The 24514-nt window shown below is 47.3% G+C and overlaps 1 protein-coding gene across 2 annotated transcripts in view; it reads right to left on the bottom strand.

Moving 5' to 3' along the window:
- Positions 1-15781, bottom strand: part of SH3GL3 (SH3 domain containing GRB2 like 3, endophilin A3) — a 40662-nt gene extending 24881 nt beyond the window's left edge. Inside the window, exon 1 of one of the 2 annotated variants that reach the window (XM_016135359.2) lies at positions 15660-15781. In XM_016135359.2, the coding sequence (XP_015990845.2) occupies positions 15660-15704 (45 nt within the window). In that variant the 5' untranslated portion in view covers positions 15705-15781. Of the gene's footprint in view, positions 1-14842; positions 14906-15659 lie in introns of those variants that run through there. The other variant, XM_036231878.1, reaches the window with a different exon arrangement.
- Between the last annotated feature and the right edge of the window lie 8733 nt (positions 15782-24514).

The raw sequence follows: 24514 nt of genomic DNA on the forward strand, positions 1-24514 counted from the left end.
AAAAAAAAAAAAAAAAACCTCAGATCCAGCTTGTTGGTTTTTTTTAGACTAAGTCCTTTAAGAAAATTACTGGAAGGAGGAAGCATATCTTAGGACATGGGAAGATACACGATCTCACTCACTCAACGGATATTTTATTATGTACCTACTATGTGTAAAGCGCATGGTAGGTGCGCTAGCACAAAGATAGGATTCTTGTCGTCCAGGAACCTAGAGGTCAGCACAGGAGTTAATATGCATTCAACTAAAGCACAAGGAGGAACAAGAAGAACAATGGAAATATACTCAGTTATTGTGAACACACTTTCGGTGATTCCCAGACAGGATCGCGAGAGCCCGCAGTGTGAGGGACAGGCGTGGGGATCTTCTGGGACGTATTTCCTAGAAGGCTTGGCATTTGAGATGGCTTGTTAAAGACCAGGGGTGCGTTTTGGTGGGCGGCCCTGACGGAAAGGCACGAGGCAGCTCTGAAAAAGCCCGAGAGGCAGCTACATGTAAAACGGTTTCCCGACCTTGGCACTTTGCTTTTTAGACCCAATAATTCTTTGTGCTGCGGTGGGGTGGGGGCTGTCCCGTGCACTGCAGGATGTTTAACAGCGCCCCTGGCATCAACCCACTTGGGGCTGGTAGCACACACACCCCCCTTGTGACAACCAAAATGTCTCCGGACAGCTGAGAGCCACGATGGACAGCGAATGCACTCAGGACATGGCTAGAAGTCCGGTTTAGCTGTGAGGCCTCGTGCTCAGGGGGGAAAGAGGAAAACACAAGCGGAAAGGTAGGCGGGGCTCGGATCACGCGGATTCTCAAATGCCAAGGTAAGGGGCCGGGCTGCGAAGCCTCTCGAGATTCTTCGCAACACAGGCAGGCAAACCTTGCAGGAGAGCGAGTGTGGCACCAGTGTGGAATGGAAGCAGAAAATACGGTAAAGTACTGTAAAGTGCCTCAATATAATTTGTTAATACCCTTAAAATATGTACGTATAAAACATAAAAATCAGTAGCAAAGCAGGGTGGGTAAAAAGGGTTACAGGTGGTTCTAAGTGTTTTTGAAGGTGCGGTTTTCTGCTACAAGTTCAATCACTACTATTGCACATATAGTATGACAAATAGGAGGAATGTATGTGCAGATAGCATTTAACATAAACTCGAGGTGCTACTTAAAGAATTACTGAAGAGAGTAGAGAGAAGATTACAAAAATGGCCACGACCTCCCGTCTTCCCAGTATCTGTCTTTGTAACTCCTCTTCACTAGAGCTGGAGTCTACGAGCCTGGGCTGGGCTTGTGACCTGCTATGACCCACGGACACAAGCCTGGGACTTACCAAACCTTGGGCACTTCCACTCATTCCCCTGAAACCTGCTGCCACCATGCAAACAAGCCCCAGCTCGTTTGTGACATGGTGAGAGGCAAGTGGCCCCAACACCCCGGTCAAGATAACCAGTCCGTCCCCGGAACAGAGCCCCTCACTGACCTGCAGACGCATGAGAGCGCCCAGCTGAGGCCCACCTAATCGCTGGCCCGTGGAAACGAGTCGCATGCATGCCGGTTGTTTGAGACCACTACATGGCGGGGTGCTCTGGTTCTCAACAGAAGCCAGCCGGTACACCAGACGATAACAAAGGAATCGGAGGCATTATCCTAACACCTTGCTGCCAGGGAAGACCTCCAACAGGGACGACGGAGCGTTTTAAACAGATGTCTCCATAAAGTTCCCCCGAACATCTTTTCGTTCAGTAGTAAAATCATTTAAAATGGTGATTCTTAACTGTAGGGGTAATTCTCTAAGTTCGAATTGTAAAATTTCGCTACAGCAATTCACTGACAGGCAATGGTTGAGACAAACACAATGTCTTTCACGTAATCGCCAAACTACAAAGCAAAAACCATCGATGCCACCAGATTAGGCACAAGGGGCGAATCTGTGGAGTCGTCCCCGCTTGTCTGTGGCGTCGGCTGCCCACGGCCAGCTGCGGTCCAAAAATATTCACTGGAAAATTTCGGAAGTAAATCAATTCGTAAGTTTTAAATCGTGCTGACCTCCTCTGTCGCTCCCGTCCCTTAGTCATGAATAGTCGTCCATTACCAGATTGACAGTCGAGGTGCGGCAGAGCCTGTGTCGGGGTCACCCTGATTTTACTTCACAATGCCCCCGGAACTCAAGAGCAGTGATGCTGGCCATTTGGATGTGCCAAAGAGAGGCCATAAAATGCTTCCTTTAAGTGAGAAGGTGTGAATGTTAAGGAAAAAAAAAACACTGTATATAGGGTTCGGCTCTCTGCACAATTTCAGGCACCCATTGGGGTTCCTGCAACATGTCCGAGGATAACAGAGACCACTGTATAAGCAAATCTAATTACTTTTTCCTTGAAAGATATCATATCATGGCCATCGGCTTAATTTAAAATTCACAGGCTTCCCAACAGTAAGAGGCGTTTTTCTTGCACATGAACAAAGACATTTTATTCGTATGTGAATGAAGCAAAGGTCCTTTCAGTTCTATCTACATGAAGCAATTCTGCATTTCTATAGAAAACGAGGCGTTCTGCACCAGGCAGAGCCACGTTATGGGACGGGTTGGGGCCGTCTGGTGACGACGGTACATGCCTTCGAAACAAAAAGCACTTTGTGCTACCAAGTGAGAAAAGAACGCTCAGGCCCCCCACCGCACCCCGTCCTGCCTCTCCCTCCTCACGAGGCTTCGGGCGCACACGCGTGCATTACGTGTCCCCGGGGGCCTAGCACGGGCTGCGCTCCCCAGGGACAGAGAACGCGAGGGGGCCAGAGGGGACGAGCCAACGACGAGGGGCGTGGGACGCCACGCCGAGCATGGGGAGCGTGGTGTGGGGTTGAATTTGTTCCTAAGGGTATGATTTAAAATAGGTTTTGCGAGAGAGGCTGGGGCGGGGAGGAATCTCTCCAAAAGGACTGCAAACACCCTCATGACAATGACAGGCCAGTTTCTGCTCATTCTAGGGTTACGTCTCTGAATTATTCATATTTCTGGATGATTAGGGAGGCATTATGAAAAGAGCGTGTTCTTTAAAGAACTTTGCCTTCTTTCCTTTTCCAAAAGTTTAGATCTTCTTCTTAAAAGTGTTAACACACGTCTGAAATTTCACAGGAACTAAAGTTTATCACGCCAACAAAACTGAATTTGAATTATGAAGTCTTCGCTTAAAATCAAAATTCTTCATTATTCTCCCTGTTGAGCCACCTATTATTCAGAAGTTCTAGGCTCCTGGATAAATAACTAGTAAGAAGTGAAACAGCAAAAAATATAAATGAATTTAAAGCCAGAATCATAGCCTTATAAGAATCACATACATTGAGCCAATGACTATACTTAAAGCGCTTAAGAGACATTGATTAACAGAATGTATAGTGTTCATTGTTTAATTGGTTAAATCTGTAAATTGAACATTGTTCACGCAAACTTGAACAATGAATACTTTTCATCCAAACACAAATACCACTAGACTTACAAATGAATTTACAAACTTCTTAGTACCTCGTTTTTAAAAGTTGAAGGTAGAAACATCTTTTGCACTTATGACTTTAATGAATTAAATATTGGATAAAATTCTGGTGGTGATCACAGGCCTCCCTCTCTGAGCCCTAAGGAGCAGGAAGAGACAGAGCTCCCGGCCAGGCAGGTATAAAATGCTGTAAGAACCCCAGGGATGGAGCATCCAACTTTGAGGGGGGAGGCGAACACAGCAGACAAGGGAGGGGGGCATCAGCAGAGAGGGGGCATGGGCACGGTCCAACGGGTGACCCAGCAGGGCTGGTGTAGGACCCGCGAGTGGTTCCGGATGGCCGGAGCCGGGTCAGCAGACACAGGGAGAGGAGGCGGGGCCTGGCGGCAATGGGCAGCGGTGGAGGTTTGGCCTCCCGAACCTGGGCACGGTAAGGCCACTCTCTTTAAGAGCAAAAGGGAAAGTCATCAGTAGTTCAAAAGAACAGAACCAGCCTAAGAAATGAAAGTAAGAACGCCCACGAGAATCGAAAAGCAGTGGAAGAAAACATGAAAACACGTCGCTTGTTCCTGTTCCCATGCAGGACTCATGGTGACACTCCACCTCTGTAAAAGGGACAAACTGAGATCAAGATTTCTATCCACAGAAAAACATAACTGTCAACTTAAAAACAGATCAGCACTGAAGAGCCGGCTTGTATATCAACGGAAACCAAATCGGAGATGTGGAAGACAAGCTTGAGAAAATTTTCTCAGAACTTAAGGAAAAAAAGTCAAGAACTAATTATATTTGTAGAATGAAATTTGGAGAACAAATCCTGGAAGAGGTTAATCATAATACTTAGTAACAAGAATTCCATAAGGACAGGAAAGAACAGAATATTTAAAAAGGAAGGACTATTTTAGGTCCCAAAATATTTGGACATAATTTGTAAGAAGAATCAGAAAAGGAAAACCAATGTCTAATCACAGAGGATTGGCTACAAAAATCATTCACAGGACATAGGACATAAAATGATGGATTAATATACTTAATATATATAAAGACAACTTTGAAATTTTTGGTTTGATTTGATTCTACTTGGCAATCAAGGAGAACAATTGAAAAAAATATTAAGAGGTAATATACAAAAGAAGAAATGCAAATGGCCAGCACATATATGAAATCAAAAACAACATATTTTTAATTTTATCACAATGACGAAATTTAACAAGAATAACAATGCCCAACGTTGGCAAGGATATGACAAACAGCCACTCTCAAACACTGGTAGGCGAGAGGATAAAATAGAATAATCTTTTTGTCAGGTAATAAATTGGAAATGACTGCCCTTTTTAAGGCCATCTTCCTTTAATAAGAAAATTAGCTCCTTTCCCCATAGCAGATTTCAAGGCCCCTCTATAGTAGTTTTCTGCAGTATTTGTCTCTCAGGTAGAACTGTCCCAGGTAGAAAATATCAAATCCGAGAGAGAGCATGACACCTGCAAGACAAGTAGCAGGAATGGCTTTCAGCTTCAGCACGACTGAAGCCACACATTTCTCTGCACAAGCGAAAGGAGGCATTTTCATCAGGAAAAAAAAAAAAAAAAAAAAGGTCAATTTTGAGTTTCCAAAAACTGTCACGCATACTCAGAACGAGGCTCAGCCATCAGAGTACTTACTGTACTCTTTTGAATGCATGAGTAAAGAAAACATTGCACTGCTTCCTTTTGCCGGCCTGAAATTTCGGGTCCTGAACTATATGTTTGCCTGGTTTCATGGAACTTAAGTTAAAAACAAATAAACAAAGCCATTTCCGAAATGAACTGTATCAAGGGGCGGAGGAGGTTCGGGGAACGGTAGCAAAAGTAGTTGAAATGCAGCTCTACTTCAGTAGAGAAAAACTGACAAGTTACTGGAAATCCAATACCTGCCTAATCCCCCAGTGTCACGTCACCCCTGGTTCCAAAGTGACCCGTCGAAAGATTATCTCAGCACATTTCTACTGTCCTGTGATAGGAATTAGTTCCCTTATTCTACAAAGAGCAAACAAATAAACAGGTGTCTGGGAAGATGGCATGTCCCAATGAGTGTCCCTCCAAGGTGGGCCCATGTCACCCGCCCCGAGAAGCACCAGCAGAGGGGAGCCTGAGCTGTGCCATCTTCCCAGGCTCATCCCGGCTGCACCGAGTACCCGCCGTGTGCTTCGAAAAACGCTGCATCATCTCCGTGTGCCTCGGTTCCGTCACCTGTCAAGTGGAGACAACAGCATCTTCTTCATGGAGTTGTGAGAACTGTTTGAGACAAGCCTGTGAAGTGTGCCTGGTACACGGTTGTGTTATTATTAAATCAAATCCTGATTTAAAAAAAAAAAAAAGAGTTTGTCATTAATTATCATGACAGTGCAAATATATGAACTTATACTGACAGACTCCAAAAGAACACAAAGATAAAAATAATAACATAGGGTGGTAGGATTAAGGTGGATATTTTTTCACCCTTAAATTTTTTTTTTCATTTTTACAATTTAAAAAATTGGAGAAATCAATTTCGATGCCCAAAAACAACTAAAAATTAATTTTCCTTCAAAGGACTTTCTCTTCCATCAGAACGAACAAGGTGAATGAAATTATACTGCAAAAGAACCTGAAAAAGCTCGATGAATAATTATACAATAATAAGAGCTGCATTTATTTAGCAATTACTACGCGGCAAGCATTCTACCAAAGGCCTTACATATACCCATTCGATTAATCCTCATCACAAGTCTAAGAAGAAGGCACTGTTGTTATCTCCATTTTACAGCTGAGAAAACTATGGAACAGGTAGGGTACCCCAGGTCGCAGGGCTGGTCGGTGGCAGAGGCAACATTCCGCATGGAGGCGGAAGCAGGGCCTGTCCATGTCCCACGCAGGGTCCCGGACGAAGCATCTCTAGAAGCTCATGACTGTTTACTGCAAACCTACAACTTTCGGGCTGGGTGAGTGTGGTGTGTGTGTGTGTGTGTTTCCAGCTACAAAAAAAAAAAAAAACCTCAGCCCCCGTGGGAGGCAAACTGGAAGAGCCAGATAATTAAAGCTCCCAGGAGCAGCCAATGATGGCCAGCCCAGTTGATGGATAAATGCCGCAGCCTCCTGCCTGGGGTAACTCTCAGGTGTTGCAGAGCTCCCCAGCGGGGCTGAGACCCAGGTGCTCTCAGAGGTAACCTGGCAGCACACTTTCTCTTCCCTCTCTCCTCTCCACACCCCACTGGTTTTCCTGGAGTCACCTCAAAACCACCAAATACCAAAAAGACGACGTCTCCACCAATTCTTGTCTCAAAGTCTGCTCACGGGGGCCTCCAACTCAAACAAACACCACGCGTGGTCCCGCTGTCTGACCCACGGCCCCGAGCTCTAACCACCAGGCACTACCACCTCGGTATAAACGAACCAATAGGCATGTCCTTCAACACGCATCCCAGCCGCTCACCCTGCAGGGATCCTGGAAACAGGCGCGCAGCCCATAAGCCGAAAATCGCCAAGTGCAGACCTTAATGTGCTCAGTATGGGGACGTGTGGCATCTGGAGGGGCTGAGAGGCGAGACCTTGCGCCCCAGGGACCCAGAAGCGGGTTCTCACGGCCAAAGCGCTTTTGCGGGTGCAGCCTGGCCACATTTCGATTTGTGGAGCAGAGTTTGACTTTCTGTCGCAGGCAAGAGGCCGGCTGAGAAATTTACCGTCACGGGGCTATCATCCAGACGACCCTAAAATTTCTCAATCCCGAAACCACACCAGGAGCTCTGTGTGCCAAAGCGCCGAGAGCAACGAAGAATAAGCACTAAGCATGCCCAGAACTCACCCGCCCCGGCCCGCGGAGGCCCAGCCCAGACCCACAGAGGCCCCGCCCCGGCCCGCAGAAGCCCCGCCCAGACTCGCGGAGGCCCCGCCCAGACCTGCGGAGGCCCCGCCCCAGCCTGCGAAAGCGCTGTCAGAGCATGCGCGGTCTTCCCCAAACCTTGACTAAAGGATAGTTTCTGTTCTACTGCCCCGACCTTTATCTCATTTCTAATTGGCGCTAACCGCAGACGCTGGGCGGGAGGGCCTTGGTTGGGGTCCCTCACCCTGAAGGGTTGGTAACATTACCAGCTAGAGTTTCTTGCACGTTTGTTATGTGACCAGCCCCGCGCCCAGCACGCCACATGCATTCGCACATTTAATCCTCTGAGGCCGCTGTGCTGGAGCTGTGATTCTCCCCACTGTACAGAAGAGGATGCTGAGGCTTACATAAGGGAAGTGACTCGTCTAAGGTCACACAGCTACTAAATGGCTGAGCCGAGACCCCCAACCAAGTCTCCCCACTGGGCTGGGGCCCCGGGGTTCCATCACGCTCTTTATATTGTCTGCTGAGAGACCCGGCGCCCTCCCTCACAATCCCTGCTTAGCGTCAATGCTTGGAGGTGACTAGGGCTGATCTGCATTTCCTGGCTGCTCAGAGTGACTTGACGCTGTCCTATTAGCTTTGGGTTAAATGACTTATCCCTCGCTCTCCCTTCATCATCTGGGCCCATGCAACCCCCCCCCCACACACACACACCTCACACCCACCTACTCTCACTGCCCCAAATGCCCCCAAAGAGATCTAAGTGAGCAAATCAATAGCCTTACCAAAGAAAAAGCATATCTTGGATTATACCTCATTTTACCTAAGTCTATGGGGCTTTTCTTTCTCAGAGAATTAAATTAAATAAATTCACTAACATTTGTTCCTTAATAATCTGTGCAGGTCTTCTGACATTACGCTCATTGGGATGAGACGCTCCAAAGAATTTTTTCAAGTATGGCAATTTCGGCTGATTTCCATTCCCAAAGATCTCCATCTAAGTCTCTCAAGGAGAAAACGACACCGTATTTCTTTAAAATATGCATGTCTGGCAACTCTAAAGGGTACCATCTGTTTCACATAATTTCTGCATGAAGTTTCTGAAAGGCCTGTAGAACATATATGATCCACTCCCGCTGCGAAAGAAGGCAGAACATTCCATTCCTATTATACAAATGGATGCAGGCTAACTGAGGCTGAAAGTGGCCATGGTCCTTGCCATGATCCACTCCCTTCGAACACGGCTCACAAATTAACACATGCGCATTTAATCAAAGTCATGCTGGAAAGAGCAACGTGAACGTGACATCACCCTTGGGAAGCACCCCTGAGCCGTGGGAAAAGGAAGTCGTGATCCGGCAAGTAAAGCAAATCAGGACTCTAATCAAACTGAAACCGAGGAGAAGACGAAATAAAGTCAGAACAACTAAAACAAGAAGGGGACAGATGACGGGGTGCGTGAACCCAGGGCAGGGAAGCACGGCTTCCCCAATGAGGCACACAGCCAAACGACCTGCCACCAGAACACGCCTGTCCACCTCCCAACTTCCTGTCCCCGTAGCAGACCGCGGCCATTCTTCTCCAGCACCGTCCACTCCAGACAGAGGAGCCCGGTGTGCGACACCACGGGAGGCAAGAGACAGGTGACTTTGGGGTCCCGGCGTCTCCTGAATCACAAAGTAAGAATGCACTCCAGAGCGAGTCCCTTTCCAGGTCACCAGGATGCATCGGAATGGTGAAGCAATGAGAGATTCTCCAAAGGACGCACAACCCGACTGCAGATGCAAACAAAATGTCTTCAGTGTTCTGTCCAGGGCTTCAGGATGTGCAGCCCGGCACCCACAAATTCCCCAGACAGGTAGCTCAGAGCAGAGGTCGGCGAACTCTTTCCATAAAGGGCCAGAGAGTAATAGTTCAGGCTTTGTACTGCTTGCTGGCTCGTGTCACAACTGTTCGACTCTGCTGTCACAAGGGAAAGACAGCTGGAGACAACTTGTGTATGAATGAGTATGGCCGTATTCCAACAATGCTTGATTTATGTACATGACATCTGAATTGTATGTAATTAACATGTGTCATGAAATAGTATTCTTTTGATTTTTTTTCAGCCAATAAAAAACTAAAAAATAATTATTAGCTCACAGGCTGTTCAAAAACACAGGGGATGGGTTATCTTTGGGCCAGAGGCTATAGTTTTTAAGCACTGGTTTAAAGTTTCATGTAATACAGAGTCTAAACAAGGGGGATCTGGTTCCCGTGAATGATGAAGACACCTCAAAGTTACACAATGAATAAAAATCATGAGGAAGGACAGCAATGGGTTTATCTCAAGCAATGGTGACAAGTACTGTACCGTACTTGTCTTGAAATCACATAGATCTGTCCGTGAGTCCTCACAAGACCACTTGCCAGCTGTCATAACCTTGAACAAGTTTTCCTTACCCTTGTCAAGCCTTAACTCCCTCCTTTGTAAAAAGGGAGATAAGAATGGTTCCTCCTAGATGCAGTTGTCATGAGGATGAAATGTGAACCTGCGCCTAGAAATACTTCACATAGCACCCAGCACCTCTGTAAAATAAAGCTAATTAGTGTATCAGAATGCTCACCAAATGACTGGATGGTTGACTGCAAAGCATTTTTCCTGGATTCGAAATGAGATTTTTAGAAATCCTGATTCCTAATCTATAAAAGCCAAGGCTCAAAACAAAGTAGATGCCAGAGTTGAGCATGAAATCAGTAGAATGACAGGAAATTTTAAATGTGGTGCAACGCCTCGGTTATCCAGCTATTTGGAATCTAGAAACCTCAGATTTCTATAAAAGTTGAACACTGGAAGTTACGAAACAGGACAGCAGCTGTCGACTGCGCTGCCGAAGTCTCCTGTGTGAGGACAGTTTACCGTGTCTGGAAGGAAAGCCCGAGAACCCACCAAAATGATTCCAATGTGATAAACGTGACATTACCGACATGTGGCCACCCGGGGCTCAGGGATCAACGAGGGAGGCAACAGCCTTGAAGAAGGAGGAGGAAGGACACAGAGAGCTGGGCGAGCTGGGGTTCTGTAGGCGTGGGGAGCCGGCAGGGGAGCAGGGCGGACGTTCCAGAAAGAAATAACAGAACAAAGGAGCGAATGGACCCAGGGCTGCTGGGAATGACGAGGTCACGTCTAGTCACGATGAGAAACCCACCCATCGAGAGACATGACCACGTGCTTTAGCCAAGACTCTGTCTTTTCTTGTAAAGAGCACTGGGTCCGAGCCTTCGATTTGACCGGTAGAGATCCAGGGTGAATAACATTCAAGGACGCTGGTTAACTTCTTTTGAATGAATTTTACAAGTTCTATGACATTTATTAAAATATGTTTCAAGAGACGTAACTTTTACTGATGGTAGGTTAAGGCTCAGCGAGAGCACCAAAGGAGGGGTTCTAGCTGCCTGAGAATATTCTAGAAACTTCCTCTTCTGGCATCCTCCTTCACAAAATATTCCCCGATGGGTCAGACCAGCACAGCACTAGCTCCGCCTCATACCTCACCGGGATTTGCACGGCCGGGCGAGGCTGCCCACTCCCTTCGAAGCCTGGTCTGCCGCTCTGCCCACTCGACACTGTCAAGTCTGCATCAAGACTCGCCAGTTCTCTGCTCTCAACCCCGACCCTGCCACTGTTCCCACAGGAAGCTGGCCGAGCTCTGCTGAAGAGCCCAACACAAGAGCACATGGGCGAAGTTCAGCGTCACCCAACCTGCCCCGCCTCACAAGGATTGGGGAGACATCCCCAGACAAAAAGCCAAGAGCTGTCTCTACAGAAACCATATTCAGCTCCTACACCAGCATTGCCAACACCATGGCAACCAGGAATCATCCTGTGACTGTTCAAACCTGAGGAAAAGCCGACCTGCAGGTGAACCAACCACTCAGCCATATACGCCGGTCTGAGACTTTTAAGCAAAAGTGGCCAACTGTCTGGCAGCAGAGCATGTGAATTCATTTCATGGTTTTCTTTAGGCCTACGCAGCTTTTTTAAATTTTAAATTAATTGCCAATATTTCAAAACTAGGAAATTTTATATAAAATCTGAGTTCTGAACACCCCTCCCCCAACATCAAGGTGATCCAGGCCCCAACTTGCCATCCTTACTACCTGCTCAACATTCATTTGACACGAGTGGGTGGCCGCTGAGCACCTACTATGTGCCAGGCTTAGGATGCCAGAAGAGAGCCATGGGCCAAAAAAATTATTAGACAATCATATCTGCCGAGAAGGGATTTTAACTGGGATTTTTAATTCGGGGGAGGTGGAGGAGAAGCACTTCCCCCTGTCCTTCCACATGCCAACGGTAGTGACCCAGGAGAGGAGAAAATATAGTGCAGGAGAGAGGGGCACCAACGAGATCAAAACCCCTGGGAAAACGAAAGGAGACAGAGTGCAAAGCACAGTGGAGGGACCGGCCAGGTGCACGGCACGCTCACTGACCTGGAGGAAAAGAGGTGCCCTCCACTGGTGGGCCCCACCCCCGCACTTCTGAAGTGTGGCCTCTTAGGACGGAAGAATGAGGACAGGGGTGAGAAGAGTCAAGTTCACCAGGGAACATGCCACTCGGCCCAAAGGAGCAGCGGCTTCTGTCTACTGCGGACAGGCGATCCGGGGAGGCCGCGCGCTCGGTGGCATCAATGTTTAAGATAAAGGTTTATCCAGTGCCGGGGGAAAGGCAGCCTCATCCGACGGAATCGGAAGCAAGTCGGGAGGGGCAACTCTGGGCTTAGAAGGTCACTGCCACTGATGCTGCGGTCACAGCACGTGAGGATGACCCTGAGGACCGCAAGGGGAGAGCTACTGGGAATGTGTCACAGCAGAACTAGCATGGTTGCAGCTGCGGCAACGCCTCCCAGCTCCCACCCCTGGTGCTCCATCCCCAGACCCGTCACCCCGGCTCACACGCTCCCAGGTTTCTATTAAAAGGCAAAATCTGATTCTCCGCATTTTGCTCATGAAGACTCTCCAGAAAATCGTCACCTATTTTTCAGCTAAATAAAATAGTGTATTGGTTCTGTTTACTGGCAGTTTTATTTTCTGGGTAAAGCATGCCAACAATAGCTCCCCCAAAGACACTGCATACACACACACACACACACACACACACACACACACATTCAACTTTACAAAATATAATCTACATTCCATTTGTTAATAAAGCTGGAAAGTTAATCTGAAAAAATCACCCCAAAAAAGGCCCCGCTTTCAAATGCATTTTTACATCAAATTCCAAGTGATACTCTAAGTTACATTTACTTTAAAGGAAAAAAAAAAGTCTCCAGAGGTAAGAAATGTTTGGATTATAGTGTGTCGGATATCACGAATATCAAAATCGATTTGGTTTAAACATCTACTCTGGGACCCTGACTTAAAAAATAATTATCATATAGATTTATGAATTAATTTCTCAAGCCATCTAGGTAGAAAAGAGCGAGAATGTTTTTAGTTTAACATATCTTCTGATGCATCTAAAAGAAAAAATATAAATCATTATGGATTTTGCAAAGTGCATCTTTATCTTTCTCTCTAATGAGAAACTGAGACAAGAGACATTCACTGTCTCCCTAGAGATTCTCACAATTTACAGAGAACATCCTTCTCTGAAGTATTTACCTATAAATGGCCAGCCCGTCATTACAGGGTTAATGCCCAGGCCCCTTGTGACTGCTTACTATTTTTCCGGTGAATGCATTAAAAGAAAGGTGGAAAAGTTACCCCAAAACGCTGTGTTACATTCCTACAGCCCCTGCTGTTGCTGGGTCACATGCCAGCGGTTAAATACCACAGCTACATAAAGGCAAAAAAAAAAAGGTCAATGTAATGTGAAGCCCACAGGTGTCATCGCCATGGAGTGTCATCACTATGTAGTTTTGGGAGAGAAGAGGAAAAAGAGAGAAGATGAAAGTGTTGCCCACACTTTTGCAGGATGGGGAACAAGGCTCCTGGGAGTCCAGGAGCAAGAGCCTGGCTGCGCGTGTCCAGGTCAGAGCGGGCACAGCGGCAGCCTCAGTGGCCTGAGCCAACAACAACTGCTGTCGAGAGAACGACAGTGAAATAAGCACGCCCGATACAAACCGCCGAGTGGTGACGCGGGCGCGGTTACTGTAAGTTACATTTTTACTCATCAGGCATCATGTTCCACAAGAAGCCACAATGCCGCCTCCGAGCTACTTGTACGTATCTCCATAACTCAAGCCGCACCCCTCCCAAAAGAAGAGCAAACCGCTCTACTACGAAACCTTCTCCAGAGGAAAAAAAAAACACTGAATCGCGAACTTCGGACAGCTGGGCTCCAGTCCCAAAGGAAAGAAGTAATTGCCTTTTGTCCTTAACTTGTGCTCTTCTCATTTTAATTTATTCCTTCCTCTTTCCTGCTGGTCTCCATGTGCTGTCAACACAGTGCACGAGCCCTGAGTTTACAGTTCTTCATTCTCAGTTGGGGGACATTGCTTTCTCAGAGAGAAGCCAGGTATCAGGAAGGACTGGTCAAACACGAGTTTGGCCACTGACATCACCCGGGCCTCCCTTCCCCTGACCTGAGAAGGTTCTTCATGAATCAGAAGCTGCCATTAAAACACTGTGTGAAGAGACCATCTGGTATTTTTTATTATCATGCTCCCTCTTATTATATTAAACCCAGCCTAATTTCTCCACTGTATCTGTCATAGTGCAAGGTTTCTTAGAAAGACTTCTGGAACCGATACAAATATATCTAGTGGGCACTGTGACCACAAATGTGGTTTGTCAAGCCCAGAGAGAACCTGTGATACCTTTCTTTTCAGAAAAAGTCACAAATTATTTTAGCTCATGCAAAAAGAAAAAAAAAAAAAGCTTTAGACCCTCTGCTCATTTCATTTGTTATGGACTGATTATGGGTGGCTAAATCAAATGGCCTCATCACCAGCATAATATTTTTCCAATGCCAGTAACTTCCTGAGATTCGAACCACTTGCCACACTGGTTAGTGGTCAGAAACCAACCTGAATCCTCCCGGGGCTCATGTCTCGGTCATCTCTGAGACTCGCTCCTGTGAACTTCATACTCAGTCGCAGGAAATTTTTCATAAAAGGAGGGTAGTCCCCTGTCAGTGCTGAGGAAGCCAGCGTGACAAGCACAGCCGGCGACGACTCTGGGACTGCCCTACCCGGCCATGGCCCCAGCCGCCCGGCCTTGCGGGCCGGGAGCACGCCTGGGTTCCTGTCACAGCAACACCGCGGAGGGCGTCTGCACGACACCCTCCACTGCCCTGCGTCCTGCTCCTTCCCAGCTCCTTCCTTCCTCCTCATTGACTTGATAAACACATACTGAGTGGCCCCTGCTCAGCAGGTGCTGGGCCACAGGCTGTGGTAAGGTGGGTGCTCCCCAGTTAGCTCACCGTGTGCCTTCTTTTGTTTGCGCTTTATAATCTCCATTTAGTCTGGAAATGGCAAAAAGTCTGTAGCCCCTGTCTTGGCCTCACCCCCACCCCCACCCCCAGTCATGTTACAAACCTGCTCCCAGGCCAGTGACAACTGACGTCCCACAGACCCCTCAAAGTGCCCAGAGGCCGCAGTGAGTCCACCTCTCACTGGCGCCCCCTGCAGGACGGCTCGTCGCCCCCAACAGCACCACTGTCGGCCCAGGGCCGCCGGCCAGACACCGCGCGTGGCCCAGTGTCTTCATGGAAGGGATGATGACGGGGACAGCAGTGTCTTTCAGCCTGGGAATGAGGCGACACGAAGAGACGTAATTCCCGCTGCTTTTCAGGGGCCAAGTTGCGGGAGCAGCAGGGCGAGACCTCCTCACAAACGTGGACTCTGAATGAAATCTGTCCGCCCGGTTGCAGCAAGCCTGGGGGTCTGGGGTGGGGGGCAACAGACCCAGGGGTGCGGGTGCGGGACCGCTGACATGGGGCGCGCGGAGCCACGGCTGGAAGAGGCTGCAGTCTCCGAACGCAAATCTGCACGTCGACACGCGCGCGCGCCGCACCCTCACCGCTCCGCGCCCCTTTCCCCGGCCCCCACCGCACCTGCGCCTCGCACTTCACCCTCCGGGGACGCCCCCAAGGTGTCGCGCGCCACCTCCGCGCGTGGGGGTGTGTCTCACCCCGTGCGTGCCCGCATCTGTCTCCGCACCTCGTCACCAGACCCGTGGCCCGGCGGACACAAGGACGCGGTGGGGAGCGGGGCGCGCCGCAGCGGGGGCCCCCGGGCCTCGGAGGCCCACCGCACGGGGACCCTCAGGCTGTGCGGCTGGGGGCGAAGGCGGCGAGGGGGGAGCCGAGGGAGCCCCAGGGCCCCGCGCCGCTCGCGGCCCCGCGCGCCCTACCTGGCTGGCCTTGTGGAACTGCTTCTTCAGCCCCGCCACCGACATCGCGGCTGCGCCCGGCCGGGGCTGCGCGGTCCCCGGGCTCGGCCGGGCCCGCCTCCCACGGCCACGGCCACGGCCAGGGCCAGGGCCAGGGCCAGGGCCAGGGCCAGCGCCGGCGCCGCTGTCACGCGCGCGCGCGCGCAGCTGGCAGCGCCGCGCCCCGAAGCCCCCGCGCAGCCCATTGGCCGAGCCGCGGCGCTATGCAAATGAGGCCGCCGGGCGCCCACGCCTCATTGTGGCGCGCGATGCGCAGGACCCCGCGGCCGGGGGGCGCGCGTGCGGGGCTGGGCGCGGGCCGCTGGGGTGCGCGCGGCTTCACTGTGGCCTGGGGCGCGGGGTGGGGGTACCTTGCGGTTGCTCCTGGCCCCCGCGTGTAACCTGCTTTCACCCACAGGCAACACCGCGTTCCTCTGGCGTATCCGGCAGGTTTATGTTTCATAAAAAAGGGACGCTCCAAAATGCGCCCAGGGAGAGAAATGCAACGGGACAGGGGACCTGCGACGGGGAGACGCGGCCCGTGGGTGGCAGCGCTGTTTCCTCCTGCCTCACTCGGTACTGCAGTTGCGATCTGCCTCCCTGGGTCGCTGAACCCGCTGTCACCTACATGAAGAGCAACCATCACGAAGGAGCCATGAACAGCGGCTCGTCCCTCTCGGAATTCATGAAACCAGACCCAGCTCCCTGGGTAACTCCTGCCAGGTGTCAGTGACTGTCGTTTTGCACAGAGACCAGAGTTAAGGCGTCCACCGCTTAGGCCCAGCCAGGGAGGGGCCTGGCACGTGCCCCAACCCTGTTCACCCTCGGGTCCAAGCCGCTCCCAGACGGCTGGCATCTGCCAACCTGGCCTCCGAAGGCCCCGGGGCTCCCAGGACCGACAGCCCACTCGTAGCCACGCCAAACACAGAAAGGGACATCTCCCTCCTCCAGGATCCACCTAGGAGAAAGAAGCCCCTTTGCGGGCCCTCAGGAGATGCGCTCTGGGGTGACCAAGAGCCCGAGTTTCGCCTGGGCAGCCCAGTCTGCGGCCTGACCCCTGGCGTCCACTCCCGGTGCCCTGCCCTGCTTTTCTCCAGGACAAAAGTCAGGCAGCCTCTCCTTTGCCATTAGCTCCCAACGCCCTTACTAACCTGACCTCATCCAAGTGAGGACGGGTCTGTAACTACACCTCCCTGTGCCTCAGTTTCCCTGCTTGCCCTGAGAAGGAGTGACTAGGTGCATTCTTTCTCCTATATGGGAGACCGTGAATGAACTTGCAGAGAAGAAAGGCAGCCATGGGGAGAGTGCACTGGTATGACCTGGGTGAGTGCTGCGGGCTTCCCTAAGTTACCACGGCGGAGCCACAGGTAAGGAAGGTGTGAGTGTGGTGACAGCTGGGTCAGAATAGCAGAGCCACCTGGCCTGTCCACTCTCCGCAGCACCTGTCTCCTTCTGCCCAGGAGGACTGTACAGGAAGGCAGGTGAGGCTGAGGGCCAGCCTCCCCCCTTGTCTGGGGCTGGTCCCGGCTGCGTAGGACACCCTACTCTGCCTATTTTCTGTGTCCAAGGGTCATTTAAACAGTTCAGCTTTGAAAAAACTCCCCCCTAAACCAACACGGCTCTGTGCACTTTGGGAAAGGGGGGATTTTTTTGAATAACCTTTTGGCATTTTTTCCCAAGATTGATAGAATATTCACGTTTCCCACTTCAGCTAATTTTGGTAGTTTATGTCTTCATTTGATCAAGTCATCCATGATAGTCTCATAGTCTTTAAATTTCAGAATCTTTCACAGACACTTTTACTTTTGCAAAAGATTTGTAATTTTTCTCACGTTTGTCAGTGATTCATCAACTTTATTGGTTTTTTTTTTTAAACTGTTCATGAGTTTACCCATCATTGCCATAGTTTTCTTTTTCTCTCATCAATTTTTGTCTTTCTCATACATTCCTTTCTTAAGTTTTGCTCAGGGGATTGAAGGTGTTAATAGAAACTGCTCCTGGTTGATACCAGCTGGGAAAGAATGTGCGGAGAAGGGTCTAGAGAAGTTCTGAGGCTCGGAGCGGCGAGGAGACCCGGCAAGGGGCCTAGGACTCCCCAACGGTCAGATCCCCAGCGTGTCCAGGGCCAGCTTGCGGGGCGTGCCGGCTCTGCCACTGGACACAAGTAGCTGTGGCTACTGGAAGGAAGGCTAAGCTGTCCCCGCTTCCTCCAGGCACTTGCTCCTGAAGATTCAGCATCCCAGGGGGCGGCATCTCATGGACAAAGCCTCGATGGTCAGCCCAGGCTCCGGACGCCTCAGATCCACACAGGGTGGATTCCTCTAAGGCAGGAAGACGCTTCGGATGCCAGGCAGTCACGAAAAGTAAACACAGCAACACAAATGCTGGCTAATGGCGATCTCCACCTGAACGTGTGGTTTATTTTCATTCTTCTTTGTTTTCTGATCGGCACATATAAAACTATGAATCGTCCTCCAGAGTATGGCTTTGTTTTCATCGCATCTTGTTGTCATTGTGTAATGTGGTTCTTCTGATTATTTTCTTAATAATGAGCTTGTCGTAGCAGTTCTAACTTCCTCTTTTGATCCAAATGTCGTTCGGGACAATTAAAAATAATCTTTTCTAAGTGGCTTGATTCGTCGTACATTGAATTCTAGACTCGTGGTACCACGGTCAAAAATAAATAAATAAGTAACACGTCTTGAAGTTTCTTTTTTTACATAGCCCATCATGTTAAAACATATCAAGGTGCCATCGCGATCATGTGTCCTCCCAGGTCCTAGGGTACCGTTTTTACTTTCTCTGATAGCTCAAAGGGGGAGTCTCAAACTCATGCTGGCTGGGGCCACGCCAGCCTGTCCAAGTCCTACACGTCGCATCACTGTCACCCGTTCAGTGACCCAAGGACCCACAGCTCCTAATTTTGCTTAGGGAAGGAACATTCTAACGTCCTGACAGCGCTGCCTGCGTGGGGTGAGGGTTTTGAGGCACAGACAAACTTTACCATAACCTGAAGGATCTTTGGGCATTTGGGGGTCTTCACAGGGCAATGACAATAGGGGCGCCATGATCGTCTCTGTCATTAAACCTGCGGCCAGATACAAGCTCCAGACTGCAGTTTTTGGCAGTCCAAGTTCAACTACCGATTACCGAAATAATCCTAAAATGTTGGTGAACCAAGACCTCTAGCTTTGTCTCTCCACCATCTCCTGAAAACCAGCCCTCACCCGACTGCCTTCCGAGGAGCCTTCCTGGGCTGCTCCCGCGGGAGAGGGTCAGGCTCTGGTCCACCGCACCATGTTTGTGCGCCATGCCACGTGTCGAGGCAAAGCCAGACCTAGAAGCGCTCTCTCCCTCAGCTCACCACCCGCAAAGCCCTGGCTGCAGCCGGAAGCCGAGGGTGTGGACGCTGGACTGCTTCCCTCGTAACTTCGCTGGTCTTTTATCGCTTGCACACCTGGAAAGATGTGTGGCCAACACTGAGGGAGCAGAACAGTGGATCCCAGGTGCCCGATATGGCAATTTGCCTTGAACTTGCAAGATCAGCACTGGAGACAAACGTATAGATTTTCCTCCTTTATTGTTTTACATAAAGCTGATGGACAATGAATTGATCTGTTCAAGAAACAACCAGAAAAATCACTTCATTTTAACCTACAGAGAAAGAAGACCTGAAGTATTTTCGTGTGTTTTAAAATGAGCATTGGGTGAAGGCCACCATGTCAACAGCAAAAGCAAATACGACTCACTAGTGAATTCATGCAGATTGGTATCTACACTACATGACTCCATCATTTTAGACTCTATAAACATTCACGAGAGTTCTGGGTCATGCTGTTATTACACAGGTGCCATTTTCATTTACCCCCAGAGGATTTAGTTTTCATTTCTAACAAACCGATGCTCAAAGTTTGTGCTGGGGGAAAGGAATTAGTGAGCAGCGAGGACAGCTTTTGTGAGCTCATCCTGTTGCTTTGTGGTGCTACTGAGAAATGGCAGAGGTGATTCTTCGGCAACCAGAAGCTTATGAGACAGTGGTTAGTTTCATGCCATTTGCTTGATTCGTTTTTTTAAATAATTTTTAAAAATTACATTGATATACAACACTATATTAGTTTCGGGTATACAGCATAGTGGTTAGACATTTATATAACTTACAAAGTGATCGCCCTTCGTACCCATCTGACACAGGCACTTCGGTGTTATTGATGATATTCCCTGTGCTGTACTTTATAGCCCTGTGACTGTTTTTATAAGTGGCAGTACGTGCTCCTTACTCCCTTCCCCTTTCTCACCCATGTCCCCATTCCCCTTCCGCCCGGCAGCCACCAATTCGTTCTCCGTATCTATGAATTTATTTCTGCTTTGTCCATTCGTATTTTATGTTCCACATATAAGTAATATCACGTAGTATTTATTTTTCTCTTCTGCCTTATTTCATTTAGTATGATATCCTCTAGGTCCATTGATGATGTCACAAATGCAAAGCCTTCATTTTCTTTTTTATGATGGAATAATGGCCCATTGTGGGTATATGTATCATATCTTCTTTATCCATTTGTCCAACGATGGACACTTCGGTTGCTCCTATATCTTAGCTGTTGTAAATAACGCTGCAATGAATGTAGAGTTGCATATGTCTTTTTGAATTATTTTTTTTTTCATCTCTTCCGATTAATAGCCAGAAGTAGAATTGCTGGGTTATACGGTAGTTCTAGCTTCATGTTTTTGAGGGATCCTCCATCCCGTTTTCTACAGTGGCTGCACCAGTTTACATTCCCGGTGCATGAGGGCTCCCTTTTCTCCACATCCTCACCAGCACTTGTTCTTTGATTTATTGATGATGACCATTCTGACAGGTGTGAGGTGATATCTCATGATGGTTTTCATTTGCATTTCCCCAAATATTAGTGATGTTGTATCTTTTCATTTGTCTGTTGGCCATGTGCATGTCTTCTTAGAGAAATATCTATTCAGGTCCTCTGCCTATTTTTTAATTGAATTGTTTTTCTAGGGGTTTTTCTATGTTAACATGGAACTGCTTTCCCTGTAATTTCATTGGCCTTATGTAATTTGCACACCTGGGAAAGGTGTGTGCCCATCGATGAGGTAACAGAGCAGTCATGATGAATTCCAGATGCTGAACACGCCGATTTGCCTTAAACTTGAAAGATCGCCACTGGAGACAAGTGTATAGATTTTCTTCACATTATTTTACATGAAGTTGATGAAAAATCAATGATCAGTTCAGAAAAAGACAAAGATAACTCTTTTTTGGTTCAATATTATTTTCTGTTAGATTCAGGTGTACAGCATAGTGGTTAGACATTTATATAATTTACGAAGTGATCCCTCTGGTGAATCTGGTATCCACCTGGCATTAACATAGTTATCAAAATACTATTGAGAAGGAACTTTCCATTTTAAACTATAGAGAAAAAAACTGAAATATTTTCATGTATTTGAAAATGAGCATTGGGTGAAGGGCACATTTCAACAGAAAAGCAAATACAAATCATAGTGAATTAATGCAGGTCAATATCTACAACACATGACTCCATTATTTTAGAATCTATAAACATTCATTAGAATTCTGGGTCAGGCCGTAATTCTAAAGAGCCTCTGTTGATCACATAGAATCCCTTAAAATTTTTCACATTTATCCCAGAAGATTTATTTCTTAATTCTAATAAATTGATGTTTGAAGTCTGTGCTCAGGGTAAGGAATTAGTGAGCAGTAAGGGCAGCTTTTCTAAGCTATTGTTGACACCTTGTTGTGTGACAGAGAAATGACAGTGGTGATTTTTTAATAACCAGAAGCATAACACACAGTGGTTAGCATCATACCAAACTTTTGTAAGCAAATGCTGCCATCTTGTGGTGTACCTGAGACAGAGCTTAGGGCATGCCAGTATTTTTCTAAGCCAATGCTGCCACCTCGTGGTATTATATAGATATGGCAGGAGTGAATTTTAACCAGAAGCATGTGTCTTTCATTACTTTCATAAGCTAATGCTGCCATCTTGTGGCGTACCTGCGATATGACAGAGGAGACTTTTTAATAAGCATAAGCAAAACAGTGCTTAGTTTCATGTCGCTACTTTTTTTAAGCTAATGATGCCACCTTGTGGTGTTCCTAGAAATGGCAGAGGTGATATTTTAATAACCAGAAGCATGATGGGTAGTGCTTAATTGCATGCCAAAATTTTTGTAAGCTAATGCTGCCATCTCGTGGTGTACCTGCGATATGACAAGGTAACTTTGAATAACCTTAAGAACTGTGGTTAGTATCATGCTATTACTCTTGTAAGCTAATGCTGCCACCTTGTGGCGTTCCATAGAAATGGCAGAGGCGATATTTTAATAACCAGAAGCATGATGGGTAGTGCTTAATTGCATGCCAATATTTTCGAGGTAATGCTGCCATCCTGAGAAGTGACAAGGTGACTTTTAATAACCAGAGCATGACAGATAGTGCTTAATTACAGGCCAATATTTTTGTGAGCTAATGCTGTCGCCTTGTGGTGTTACATAGAAATGGCAGAGGTGATGTTTAATAACCATAAGAATAACAGACAGTGGTTAGTATCATGCTATTACTCTTGTAAGCTAATGCTGCCACCTTTTGGTTTTACAGAACAATGGTATGGGTGATTTTTAATAACCAGAAGCATAACAGCCAATGGTTAGTTTCATGCCAATATTATTGTAAGGTAATGCTTCCACCTTGTGGTGTTACAAGGGAATAGCAGAGGTGATTTTTTTTAATAACCAGAAACAAAACAGAGGGTGGAAAGTTCCATGCCCATATTTCCCAAGTTAATCCTGCTGTGACCTAGAAATGACCGATGTGATATTTTAATAAGCAGAAGCATAATAGATAGTGTTTCATTTCATGACATTAATTTTGTAAGCTAATGCTACCATCTTGTGGGATACCTGCGATATGGCAAAGTGACTTTTTAATAACCATAAGCAAAACAGTGCTTAGTTTCATGCCACTAGTTTTGTAAGCTAATGCTACCACTTTGTGGTGTTACATAAAATAGCAGAGGTGATTTTTTAATAACCTGAAGCATAACAGATAGTGGTTAGTTTTATGCCACTACTTTTTTAAGCTAATGCTTCCATCTTGTGGTGTACCTGAGATATGACAGATATGACTTTTTAATCATAAGCGTGTAGACAGACAATGGTTAGTATCATGCTATTACTTTTATAAGGTAATGCTGCCACCTTGTGGTGTAACTGAGAAATGGCAGAAGTATTTTCTTATAACCAGAAGCATAACAGATAGTGCTTAGTTTCATGCTAATATTTTTATAAGCTAATGCTGCCGTCTTGTGGTGTACCTGCGATAGGACAAGGTGACTTTTTAAGAACCATAAGAATAACAGTGGTTAGTATCATACTATTACTATTGTAAGCTAATGCTGCCACCTTGTGGTGTTACAGAGAAATGGTAGGGTGAGTTTTTTAATAACCATAAGCATACCAGACAGTAATTATTTTTATGCCATTACTTGTAAGCTATTGCTGCTACCCAGTGGTGTTACAGAGAAAGGGAAGAGATGATTTTTCAATAACCATAAGCATAACAGCCAGTGGTTAGTTTCATGCCAATATTATTGTAAGGTAATACTTCCACCTTGTGGTGTTACGGGGAAATAGCAGAGGTGATTTTTTAATAACCATAAACAAAACACAGGGTGGAAAGTTCCATGCCCATATTTCCCAAGCTAATCCTGCTGTGACCTTGAAATGACCGATGTGGTATTTTAATAAGCAGAAGCATAACAGATAGTGCTTAGTTTCATGACATTAATTTCGTAAGGTAATGCTGCCACCTTGTTGAGTACCTGAGAAATGGCGGAGGTGATTCTTTGAGAACTATAAACATAACAGACAATGGTTAGTATTGTGCTATTACTTTTGTAAGCTAATGCTGCCACCTTGTGGTGTTACAGAGGTATTCCTTGATGATAAGCATGTCAGGCAGTGGTCAGTTTCATGCCAATACTTTTAAAAGCTAATGCTGTCGCTTTATGTTTTTACTGAGCAATGACAGAAGTGATCCCTTAGGAACCATAAGCGTGTCATCCAGTGGTTAGATTTACGCCATTTACTTATTTTTCCAAGTCTTTAAAGAGCACACTAACACCGATAGTCCTGTCACAGATACTCACTTGAATGGTGTTGACTGTAAAAACGTTACTACTGTTTGTGTGCTTTGAGATCCCAATTATCTGGGACTTCAGTTAATCACGGGGACTCGTGATCCTCAATGTTAGCATCGATACGGCATTAGCCCAAGGGCCGAGAAGAACAAATAGAGGTGGAAATCGTGATACCAGAGGAGGAATTTCAAGAAAGAAGAAGTGGCCATTAGAGCCAGTGGTCACGACAGAGCCCATGTACACCAATTCCATTCCTACGTATCCTTTTTTACCCCTTCATTTTCTTTTATGAAGGCCTTTACTCGATTTACCTATATTTAATAACATCTATTAAAATGTTTTTATCATCTATCCCCACTGCTGATAGAACTTCCCATGATGATGGCGGTTTCTGTATCTGTACCATCTAATACCAATAATCATTAGCTAATGGTAGCTATTCATCACCTAAAAGGTGGAAACTGCAGCTCTCGATCTTCAATTTTTTTCATTTTAATTAATTAAATCATAAACAGCCCACGTAGCTGATGGTTCCTGAGCGGGCAGCGCAGCTCTAGAAGTGCAAGAAATTACTCTGTGGATTGGCCGCAGCGCCCCCCTGGACCACGGTAGTTCCAGGGGTCTCAGCGCTGCTCAACAGAAATAAAGATTCATTTAATA

Source organism: Rousettus aegyptiacus, unplaced genomic scaffold (assembly GCF_014176215.1).
Source record: "Rousettus aegyptiacus isolate mRouAeg1 unplaced genomic scaffold, mRouAeg1.p scaffold_m13_p_14, whole genome shotgun sequence".
Taxonomy (NCBI): domain Eukaryota; kingdom Metazoa; phylum Chordata; class Mammalia; order Chiroptera; family Pteropodidae; genus Rousettus; species Rousettus aegyptiacus.